Source organism: Dermacentor albipictus, chromosome 1 (assembly GCF_038994185.2).
Source record: "Dermacentor albipictus isolate Rhodes 1998 colony chromosome 1, USDA_Dalb.pri_finalv2, whole genome shotgun sequence".
NCBI lineage: Eukaryota > Metazoa > Arthropoda > Arachnida > Ixodida > Ixodidae > Dermacentor > Dermacentor albipictus.
Window position 1 is genome coordinate 85,804,112 of NC_091821.1, and position 12,648 is coordinate 85,816,759.

Here is a 12,648-nt window from a genome sequence, read left to right on the forward strand (position 1 = left end):
TGCGTACTACTACGACGACGGCCTGCTTTGAAAGGCACTTCACGCGACTTCAGTAAGTCGGCGTTGAACTCGTAATCCTCTGGAGGAAAGTGCATCGAGCACACTACGTGATTTTTCGGCTCTTTGCCAGCGCGCTGTGGCAGAGGTACGGCGCTTAACCACTTCGAACGGAGAGGTTCACTCTTTGGTACACAGTAATCATTAACGTTGGATTCGCCGCTGCAACTACCCGTGGCCAAGTTCCGCGGACCGTTCGCGCATCTCACGACATCACATGGGCGTGGCATTCTCGCTGCTTGTTCCAAATGCAATTTTCGCGAGCCAGCAGGACAACCGCAGCACGACGCGATAAAGAAACAAGTGAAACTCCAAAGCGCGCGCCGCGCAAAGTCGAGCGCGCAGAGTCGAGCGAAAACGAAACCTCTCGGTCACCCAGACTTCTCAAGGGTAACGTAAAAATGTGATTTTTTCTTAGAATCGAATAGAAGTAGACAAGTAGCATTTTCTTCCGTCTTATAATATAATGAAATTATCTTTTTAATATGAGTAGTTGAGTACTAGTGACAAATTATGATGAGGAGTGCTTTCGTCATCGGGCTAGTACCGGAATGTCGCTGGGGGGTCTTAAATCGTGTCATGCATTTACCTCAATTTCTCGGTTACTGAAGCTCTGTTCGCGATTATATTGACGCCTTAGACGTTATAGAGCATTACTTTATCACTTTAACTTGACTTTCTGGTAACCTTTACTGTCCCTTTAAGACGTTTGCAGAGACAACATGGCCACGATTAGTACATTACCGGGGTAGTTGGAGAAGTATGGGAGAGGCCTTTGCCCTGCAGTGGGCGTAACTAGGCTGATGATGATGATGATGATGATGATGGTGATGATGATGATGATGATGATGATGATGATGACGACGACGACGACGACGACGACGACGACGACGACAGCTACTCTCTGATTAATGCTGTAGAATTCGTCAATGTTGCCCGCTATGTCCTTATGGATTAGGAATCCTACACCGTATTGCTTCTTACCTAGGATACCTCTATAGCAGAAGGCATGTCCGTTATTCAGCAATGTATAAGCCTCAACAGTCCTTCTAATCTCACTAAGGCCAATGATATCCCAAACAATGTCTGATAGTTCCTCAAAGAGTCCTCCTAAGCTATCCTCACTCGAGAGGGTTCGGGTGTGAAACGTTGCAAGGGTCAGTTTCCTGTCCGGACCCAGAGATTCTTAGCACCCTCTGCTGCGTTACAGGTCTGACCGCTGCCTTGGTCAGGTGCTCCGCAGCTATATGGGGGCTGAGGGCCATTGGGTAATTGAGTGAGCCATGTGGGAGGAGGTGGCCGAATACTGCATCAAGAAGGCCAATTCCTGTTCTCGTGAGGGAGTGTCTTCTTGAAGCTTAGTGGGCCTTCCTAATTTGGTTGTACCTGGATTAGTATAGCCCCACTGGCTCTCGGCATCTTCTGCCGGTGACAGGCTCCAAGCCTGCAAGCCTGCAAGCCTGCAGACGTTGTGCAGGGGAAACTACTTGTGCCTAATAAATGAAATCAAGATACGATAAATTAATGGAAATGAAAGTCGGTGAAACAACAATTTGAGTGATATCAAACGTTAGTGAAACAACCTTTACTGATATCAAAATGTCCTAGCCAATGATACGTTCAATATGGTTGCACATAACACATAATGCCACCGGCTCACATAATACGTCTTACATGTATATCCCAGGAAGAAAATAAGCTTAAAACTGTCATGGCCTTTTTTTATGACGTGAATTTGTTTCGCTCTACAATACTAAAGCTACGCATTACTTAACAGGATTTATTGTGCTGATATGGCACGCTATATGTACATTATTAACATCGTTCAATAGTGTCTATGCTGTGCGCGTTAGGGTACTAGCGTAAGAACTAAATTTAAAAATTGCTTTCCAGCACAAAAAAAGATTGAGACTCGAAGGCCTTCACATATTCACAGACTTTCACAGGGCACTTTTGTGCTATAATTATCGCGCAATGTCTGGCTAAAGTGATTTTCAAAAGTCTGGACATGTTTCGCAGTGATTACATATTTCTCAATAATATATAGCTTACTGTAAAACGCAAATCATAGAATAAGTCAGCTCCAAAGCGCTGTCAAACCAGGCACAGCTATTCAATGCCAACACGAATCTGTGCTCAGAACATCGCATATATAGAAACGATGCAGCACGTGAAGTTCGCGCAAGATACAGTATATAAATGATGAAACGGGGGGGTCACGCTTTGGAGAATTGTTGCAGCAAACAAATATTATTTCAGTGGGGTGCGAAGGCTGCAATAACTAAAACATTCGCGCACGAACGTCATGGCGCGTATATATGAAGCAGTATAGTGGCACGTAATCACAGCATCATGTAACATTGCGTCTATCTGTGCACATGCACTCAATGCTTAATTCGTTGGCCGAAGAAAGGACACTGTTTAGCAGGTTTCATCTTCGACGTATCGCGGCAACCAAACTCATCGGCGAACGGAGGAAAGTTCATCACCGCCTTATTGCAGTCAGCCGGAGGCTGCGTGCCGGGCCGGGCACAGGTGAGAAAGCAGAGGGTGACGAAAAACAGTTGCCTTTCGGTGAAACCGAGGCGCAGCCGCTGCCGCCGGCCGCCGTCGCGCAACAGCGCGGTCTCCAGGGCGCTGTAGCTGATCTCGAGAGCAGGAATCTCCGGGAAGTAGCTGCCACTTCCGGCCAGGCACCCCGTAACGTCCAGAACAGCGTGCCGCCAAAGAGGTGAAAGCCAGAGCTCGCCAACGATGTCACCTTCCACGTCAATGCGCAATCCCTCGGCGTCCAGAGAACGCACCAGTTCGCTTGCATACAAGAAGCCCAAGCCTCCGTAAAACATGGCGTGTGTACCTTGCTCGTAGTATGCGGGTGGCGACAAAGTCTGCGCCGAGACGCCAACGCTGTTGAGCAGATAATCATAATCGACCAGCGGCAGCGCCAAGTTGGCCGGCAAGCGTAACGCCTCGTCGTATTCCACGGAGAGTTCCTGGACAGACCTGCGCACGCGTAGCCAAAGCGCCAGGAAGTTTACGTCGTTAGCGGGAAATGTTTTGTACATAATAGACAGCGACGTGTTGCTCAGTAGCTGTTCGGAGGGCCACAGAAATGTCCTAGTCGCATTCAACTTCCCTTGCGCGCGCCTCTTCCACCGGGGCTTCAGCCAGTCAACAGCGTTAATCTTGTTCACTGCTGTGTTGCGGATGTCCCTGAGCCGCTTATCGATCTCTTGCCGCACCTTAAGAGGAAAGTTTTGTACGGTGTAGAGTGATATGATCAGAAAGCGGTACGCGGCCTCAACTTCCGACGAGCAGAATGCGACCTGCATTGCGGCGGTAGTTGCTGGATCGTCGTCAGGCTTCATTGCGGTTTCTCGTGGCAGCAGCGTCCAGATGGACGCATCTACGGCGGGAGAAATCATCTGCACAAGGAGCCAAGAGATGTTCTCCATTATCTCGTCGTGATGGTAGTCAGAGATTATCTTGTTAAGGGCAGCAAGCAGTGCTCGCTGCCTAGTGATGATGCGATCGTCGCCAGTGAACGCCGGGTCGGCATTAAGATTTTCGTTGAGCATGGACACCCACTGTTCGGGTGGAATGCTGGGAGTATGGCTTTTCATATCTTTGAGGAGTAACTCTGTAGCCGGTGATGTGTGGTTCCCGCTGGCATCAAGCAACTGCTGAAGCATAGCAATTTGCACTTCCGCAGCCCTATTTCCCTGTTGCTGTGTCGCAGGAGGCGTCCCCGGTGCCGCCAAGAGCTTGTAGTGCTTGTGCCAGTAATCGAAGAAACTTCCAGCAGACACTAGCCGCCGATGGAGGCTCAGCCACCCGCGAATGCCCGCAGCCAGACTGATGCGCAAGGCGCGCTGGCCACCGGCGCCCTGCTTTCGAAGGAAGTCGACGCGAAACCACAACGCCAAGCCCCAGTTGAAGTCCAAATCAAGAAGCACTCCTAACGGGTTTACGCCGCGAAACGGCTGTCCAGGCCAGCGAATCTTCCGGTCCTCCATGAACCTTTGAAGTGTCTCTGTACCTGACGACGATTCGAGGAGCGAGCTGTACTTGCAGAGGCTGAGCATACCGAGCGGCTTTTCAGCCGCTGCGAGGTATTTCTTGCCCCTTCTTAGCATCAGCTCGAAGTTCTTAGACCAGGCATCCACGACGTCCTCCCTGGACGAGCGCGACGCGTGGTGGTACACGCTGGGGTAATTCCAAGCAGAGCACACGAAGGCACTGAAGTCGTCACAAGGGTTGATGCTCCTGTTGAGTGAGGCGCTGATGAAAACCTCGTAGTGGTAGCAGTCGGTACTATCACAGTAGCTATTGTCAGTGGCGGTTTTGGCGCGGTAGAGCCATAGGAAATATATGAGCACGGCACCCGCGACGCAAAGAAACAGAACCAAGATCACAGCCACTTTGATGATTAAAGCCCTCCTCGACGACGTCAAGGTCAGAGGTGAAACAACCTAAACGAGAAAGAGGTACAGTACAAATTGAGCGCTTAGCAATGCAAACATCTATATTTCACTCAATAAATGTTTTCATGATTACAGTATATATTGCATTGGTATAAATGGCACATACTTAAACACGTATGAGAAATAACGTGCACTCCCGCCCTAATACGTATTGAAGTTCGTTGTCATTTAATTTCATCTGTTTTCTCTCAGGGTCAAGGAATTACAGAGAGAAATCGGTGCTAACAAAAAAAAACATATTTTAGTAGCTTAAAAGGATAGCAGCAAGTTGGTGACACATCTTTTTTTTCCTTTTTTTTCTTTATTCGCTGGCATTGACGGTCCAACCAATGGAAGCGGGAAGGTGGTTTCAGTCGGCGCTTGTCGTGGGAATGAAAGAATTGAAATGAAGGTTAGAGCACCAACATGGCACGTCAACCTGGACATGGCCTGTTTATTTACATTACGTGCATAGCGCATTGAGTCTATCACACTCACAGTGTAAAAGTAACCTGCGTTTCACTAATATGGCCAAATTCTAATAAATATTGCCCCACGCGCGTTGTTTTACTTTTTTGCCAGCGATTACTTGGACGAAATTACCCCTGTAAGCAGGTCACCGCTCTGACACGCGACGCGCTAACTGCTTCAGAAACCTCGTGAATGTCGTCCGCAACTCCGCAGCGAGACAGGCGTGTCTAGCCAGTTTACACGTGCTACGCTAATATCATGCACCAAGCGTTGCTCTGGAACGCACGGCGACTCATGTATATACTGCATAGATTGCGAGGGCAGTTTACCAGTGCAGTTAGATTCGACGACCGCCGATCGTGCGCGCCACTATCGCTGTCATCGTTGTCATATATACGTGTTTAGCGTTCCGGGCACAGCTGCACCCAATAAAATGTTAATTCACATTTCCACGTACTGTTTCTGCCTCTTCACTGCGAATTACACCGCGACACAATACGGCATTGTTTCGTGCAAGAAGACAGAAAATACGGCTACTTGATTAAGCAGCTTTGCTGATCACACGTCACGCAAGCATTTCTGCATGTCGTGTCGCCCTGTTCTTTCGCGTTGCCTGTAGCCTTATCACAGAACACCTATACAAACTTTGGCCTTATCCCTCGTCTCCCTTTCGCCATACCGCAACTATCATCATAGAGAAAGAAATTGCACAAGGGTGGACACTTCCATGGAGCCCAGCGGCCGAATTGGCAGCAGCGCACCAAGCCGTTGGCGTTAACACCTGAACCACACTTCCGGTTTCGGTTTTAGACGCGCGGGTTTTGAACGCTAGCTGGTACGTGGGACGCCTGCTGCGCTGATCGGTTTTTTTTTCTATTTCCCTTTTTTTTGTGGCTTCTGTAGGTCAACTTCGCGCAGTCTTTGTTCGAAATCGTTTATTAAAATTGATTGCGAACGACCTTCACAAGCCTCCATCGAATATAGGCTGTTTCACATGCTGCGACTGCAACGACGAAAATCGGTGCTGTCGCACGCGTCGCAATGCGATTTTTTGAGGGCTCATTTCACATGATTGCGATTTCAACAATGCGACTGGCGCGACGCCCAGGGTTGCTTAGTGCCAGGTTTCGTGGCACACGCTGCATAATTCTTTTATTGTAGTGAATAAAACGTTTACACTATAATATTATTGACTTCTCTTGATTAAAAGCAAATAATATGTACGTTTACTAATTTAAAAACGTTAGTTAAGATTTGTCTTGGAGTGCGCGACGGCGGTTTCTGTAGTTCAGTGCGGCATCGCGCCCGTAAACAGCTGTTCGCAGGTGGTTCAGCGATTCTTTATTCTATGGTTCAGCGCTGTGTGTTGTCTTATCTACCTTCTATGACCGTTTCGTTCTGCCTGCGCTACAACAATCTACAAGATGACCTATCGACAAGTTCATATAGCTACCCTCACCGTATATGCAGTATTCGAAATTCGGCTGCCACGAAGTTGTCGTGTCAGCCCAACAAAGTCCTCGCGCTACCCGTGCTCGGCGTCAGCTTCTGAAGAAGTGATGCGTGTATATTGCCTGTCATTGCGCATATGTGGTGCTCCTAGCCATATTCTTACGCCAAACGCAATAAGAAGCACCAACCCGAACGCCCGTGTGTGCCCCTGAACGAAGCCTCAAACGATCTGTGTGATTACGACGTGGAATGAAAATTGTGTTGTGAAATTCAACCTTAGCGCTAGCCTGGTTCGTCCATCGCCGTGCTTGCGCTGCGAATATATATATGGGAGCCCTCTCTAAATATTTTTAAAGGAAATAAATATTATTATTATATTATTAATGTTATTAGATATCGTAGTTTCTTCACTGTAATTTATAGCAATCATCCAGATTTCTTAAGCTAGTCATGCATTTAACCTGTATTAGATCAACATTGTTACAACATGCTTATGGGAGTCATTTCAAACTAGATTGCTCAGCCAGAGAAAGTACAAATGCAAGCCTCAATGTTTATTCCAATTTGGTATTCCTAAACAGATTATATTCGCAGAATTTTATGCCTGCTTGCATTTCCTGCAATTCAATGTTCAGATAGTCGATAGCAAGCTGTAATTATTCATTTCGAAAGTGTTAAGCAATGACTATATGTCGAAGCTTATCAATGCGTTTTAGTTCCACGAACACAATTAAGTTTTCTCTCTCCCTCTCATTGACAGCCATGGAATGAAACCGTTCACTTTCATAAGTATCCGGATGCAAACATTCTGGAGTTTGTCCTGAGCATTTGTCTGCATCCTATAGTGTGCATGTTTGTATCAAGTTCTCGTGTTACAATCGCAGTGATCTACACATATTGTTATATTGCAACAAACAAATTTACTTCACTTCGTTTTGAAATCTGCAATGTGGCCATGCAGTAACGACTGCATTAATAAGCAAAAAAGAAAACTGCAGATTCAGTGTACGTGTTGGAATCTATGCGAAGTGAAGTTTTTGTCAAGTGGTCAGTTAAATGCTGTTAAAGTAACTGCGATATATAACACTTTGTCTTATTTACAACAATCCAACATGTCATCTTTTCAAGGTTTGCTTATGCACCGCATAGGTCACAACCTTAATGCCATGTAATCTTTATGCATTACACTGTTCACAAACCATAGCGAAATGCAAACGGCAGTTAATGTAGATGCATGCTGCGAGACATCAACGCAGTGACGTTTGTTGAGCAAGGAATGGTGCGAGGTGTATGCTGATGAATGAATGACGTGCTTATGTACTTATTTATTTATATACCTCGCAGGCTGCAAGGTTGGAGTATTATGCAAGGGGAAATAAAAAAGTTCTTACAAAAGGAAGAAGGGCACAACATTAAGAAAAAAAACAGCAAAAAAAGCAGTACCAATACATTGAACCAACTAGCCCAACGTGTTTTACTTGCACAACATTATACAATACTTAACAAACAATAACAGAAAAAGTTACTGCCCATGCACCCTGTACAGACGGTAAACCAGCGAAGCTGAAATGTGCAGCCCCGGTGTTTATCACTGGGTTAATTGCAATGGTTTATTCAAGTCTTTCTATATTATTGGTTATCTCTGTGTTTCTTAATGAGGTTATGCACATGTTTGGCTTGAGTTTATCACATTGTTTATTTGGAATGCCACACATTGCACTTCGCAAGATCACCATCATGGAAAGTGCAATGAGTAGTTCATTGTGTTAATCCAGCGGGTCCATCAAAGTCTTTCTGAATTATGTTACGCACTTGTGTTTTGCAATGTGTTAATCATAATGTCTATGACTCAGTTATGCACTGTAGTTACGAAGTGACACACCGGGGCTGCACATTTCATTTAATTAAATACAGGGACACATTTTCGAACCTATTGGGAAGTCGGAGAGAGACTGCTGCACGCGCGCTCTGCTGCTAGAGAGAAACGACGTCACTATCGGTCTAGCCAATGGCCCACCACACCTTTGCTGTGAGATAATAATGACATCATGATCTTGTCTTAACCAAGACGAATGCAATGGTTCACACCCCCTTAAACAATGGCTCATACCACTACACTTGGGTTTTTGGGATCGGACCATGAGTGTTTCGCCTAGGCATACACAGCTTCACTGTAAAAAGAATGAACACCTTTCTGCTAGAGACCAAGACAATCATGAGGTGTATTAACAAATGAAAGTTTATTGAACATGCCGAGTAAATGCTGTTCGAGAAGCAATAAATCGAATTTACACAAAAAGCAGAAGCAAGATCTGATGTGTGTCCATACAGATCCCAACAGGAAATGCATCCATCTCTGAAAGTGTAACAGCGGCCATGCTGACACAAGATTCTCCCAGTGTATTTGCATCTACAGCATCCATAATTTCTCTAGGCAGCCGATCTCCACTGAATGCTAGCTTCTTCATCTACAATGCACTCTCCACATCTGAGCGTGCATTGTAGAGGAAGAAGCTAGCATTCTGTGCATATCGGCTGCCTAGAGAAATTACGGAAGCTGTAGATCTAAAAATGCTGGGTTAATCTTGTCATCACGGCCTCCGTTAGAAATGGATGCATTTCCTGTCAGGAAACGCACATGAATTTTTGCTTCTCCTTTTTGTGTATGTTCAGTCTATTGCTTATCAGCGAGCATTTACTCGATGTGTACATTAACTTTTGATTGTTAGATCATCTCGATTTTCTTTCTTTTTTGTCCTATGTGTTCTCTGGTGCCATTTGCAGCCAGGCTATTCGTTTTTTTTTTTTCGTTAGATTGCAACAAGTCACTTTAATGGCCCTCATGATACCTTATAAAATCTTTTATTTGGCCAATGTAGCAAGAATGTACAGTGTGAAGCAGTAAGAACACGGTACGCTAATTTCTAATTAAAAGGTTTATTGTGAAAATGCAGTGATCTATAAAGGTTACCACAAAGTAGTACAGCAATAAAACCTGATAAAGACTAGTGCTTGATGAAACCAAACATAAAAGCAGGAAAGGGAGAAAATACATATAGATATACAAGTCCAGGGAAAAAAAACGTGATCACCAAGTGTGCATGTGGCTACCTTCCAGGAAATTCATTTTGTTCCCAATGGCATGGAACTGGAAGAATGTGCTTGCATAAGCAAGCTGTCAGTCTGTCTATTGGAATAACAACAGTGTTTCTTGAAAGGTGCTGGCATGCAGGATTGGCAATTGTAATGATTTTTTCCTGCACTTGGAATTTTTCTCTATTTTCTTTCTGTAGCATTTTTATTTATGTTTGGCTGCATCAAGCACCAATTTTTATCTATCCTTCAAAGATGTCTTTCTTTTTCTGGGGAAAACTCGGGGAAGGCAGGAGATGGAAATTCAAGACGATGAGCAACATGAGAACAAGGTGAAAGTAGGAGCCAACGTTTCCACACGTGGACCTTGAAGAAGACAAGTCCATTTGTCGAAACGTTGGCTCCTGCTTTCACCTCGTTCTTGTTTTGCACATCGTCCTTTTTTTTCTGGTAATTTATATAACTCACCACATTTTTGCACATGAACCTCATTTGAAAGTTAGTCCTCATCCATATCTAGTGACAACCTGTTGATACTGCTTCGTTATGCACTCTTGCAACATGTGTGTGTGTGTGTGCGTGCGTGCGTGCGTGCGTGTGTGCGTGCGTGCGTGCGTGCGTGCGTGCGTGCGTGCGTGCGTGCGCGTGTGTGTGTGTGTGTGTGTGTGTGTGTGTGTGTGTGTGTGTGTGTGTGTGTGTGTGTGTGTGTGTGTGTGTGTGTGTGTGTGTGTGTGTGTGTGTGTGTGTGTGTGTGTGTGTGTGTGTGTGTGTGTGTGTGTGTGTGTGTGTGTGTGTGTGTGTGTGTGTGTGTGTGTGTGTGTGTGTGTGTGTGTGTGTGTGTGTGTGTGTGTGTGTGTGTGTGTGTGTGTGTGTGTGTGTGTGTGTGTGTGTGTGTGTGTGTGTGTGTGTGTGTGTGTGTGTGTGTGTGTGTGTGTGTGTGTGTGTGTGTGTGTGTGTGTGTGTGTGTGTGTGTGTGTGTGTGTGTGTGTGTGTGTGTGTGTGTGTGTGTGTGTGTGTGTGTGTGTGTGTGTGTGTGTGTGTGTGTGTGTGTGTGTGTGTGTGTGTGTGTGTGTGTGTGTGTGTGTGTGTGTGTGTGTGTGTGTGTGTGTGTGTGTGTGTGTGTGTGTGTGTGTGTGTGTGTGTGTGTGTGTGTGTGTGTGTGTGTGTGTGTGTGTGTGTGTGTGTGTGTGTGTGTGTGTGTGTGTGTGTGTGTGTGTGTGTGTGTGTGTGTGTGTGTGTGTGTGTGTGTGTGTGTGTGTGTGTGTGTGTGTGTGTGTGTGTGTGTGTGTGTGTGTGTGTGTGTGTGCGCGCGCGCGCACCCATGGGTTTGGATGTGAGATCGGGCCCTTGGGCAGAGGTATCATTCTTCTCCTGTGCAGCCTTATGAATTCATTAACTATAGTGCAACAGAAATGCGATGGACAGGAACGAAGTGAACACACAGAGCGCTTTGTTCTTGTCTGTTGTCTATCTGTTGCACTTTAGTTAATAATGAATACACACAAACTCATCTAGTTTTCAGTTATTATGTCAGGCTTATAAGCCCGCTTGTGTCCTGGAATATCTGCATGGCTATGTACCCTGTAATTTAATTTCTGGCCATGCCCTGACATGGCCAGAAATTAATCTCCTGATTTTCCTGACAATCTTGTGTGATGTGCAGGCCCAGACAGTTTCTGGTGAATCCATGCAGGGTGTTGTGCAGGGTGTAATCTGCACTACAAGTGCTGCTTTGATTGCTTTGAGTTCAGCTTTTATAGGTGTAGGATGACCTGCAATGGTACTCACTTATATGGGGTTTAGTTTTATGTAGTGTCATACTGCTGTTACACTGCTATTGCCAGATCAGTGTACTATATGTGCCTTATGTTTGCTTGCATCTTCATGATTAGCAACATCCTCTATGTGTTTGGCAGTTGCATATAGTCTCCTGGCCTAATTGTTTGCCCCCATACTCCACGGTATGGGCCTGTTGTGTTTCTGAAGGGAGGGGTAGTCGTCTTTGCATCTCATATGCTAGCTGGCATAGTATCTTGGGACGAGGTTCTGAGCTCTTGAGACAAAGAATTTGTGCTTCAGGCTGCAACTCTACTCTGTCTAGGTGCTTTCTCATAGAGGTCTTCAAGCATGGTACAGTTGGAAAGACCTGTTATTACTGCCCGATGCCTGTATTCGATGAGTTGTCTTTTTTGTGTGCTGCTGGTAATTCATACCGTACCATACCTTGGACACAAGCACAGCATCTGCGATTTTCTATAGTATCCACTCGTCCACCCCCATTATTTCGAGATTATTCTTTTCACCAGGTGTGGAAGTTGCGTCCAGGCATTGTATAATTGTTTCACCCACTTGCTGGCTCTGCTGTCATGGGCTTACACTAGCTGAGGATTTGTGGATGTTGACTTGCGGGCATATTTGTCCAGCTATGTGGATCACGATGTACAATCTGGGGTAGTTCTTGATTCTAGTCTTTCTTTTTTTCCGACGTCGATATGAGCTGACTTATCAGAAAGCGAGAGACCAGAGTGGCCAAGAAAGTCTGCAGTGTTGTCGAGGGCTTGTTGCATCATTCTTGATTTCTGTATAAGATAGCTTTCCCATAGACTGTAATACACCATAGGCTGTAGTGTTTCTTGTAGTATGCCCGTGTTGTTGGTGTGTGTGGGCCAAATGTACCTCCAACTCTCGCCTGGAATTTTCTGTCTTTCAGAAAGTTACTATTTAAGTGCTCTACCAGAAATGTTTTTGCTCATCGTTCCTCTTATTAGAGCAGCATGAGGTACTGCTGTTAAAAGCCTCTTCACTCTCTTCATTCTTTCATAAGCGGTATTACACAATGTCCTGCAGTCAAGTTTCTGCTGCTTATGGCCCACTCATATCTGCCAGAAGGGACAACTCTTGAAAAAGGTTTTCTTTGTGCTATGTGTGCGACGTAGTATGAGCATTCATACCTTGACATTTATACATTTGTAGAACCAGCTTCCTGACAGAGTACTTGCTATACCTGATCATGCTTGTTTGTGCAATGCTGTTGAACAATACATATTGATGCAATGAATATTTACACACTCGAATTATCACGAAAGATGGTTGTTTTACAATTCTGCCCTTT

General features: G+C 45.4%; 1 protein-coding gene across 1 annotated transcript in view; it reads right to left on the reverse strand.

Moving 5' to 3' along the window:
* Positions 1-1,851: 1,851 nt before the first annotated feature.
* LOC135896240 (endothelin-converting enzyme 2-like) overlaps positions 1,852-12,648 on the reverse strand; it is a 39,120-nt gene continuing 28,323 nt past the window's right edge. The window contains exon 5 of the mRNA XM_065424599.1: positions 1,852-4,529. Within this exon, the coding sequence (XP_065280671.1) occupies positions 2,442-4,529 (2,088 nt within the window). The 3' untranslated portion in view covers positions 1,852-2,441. The remainder of the gene's footprint in view (positions 4,530-12,648) is intronic.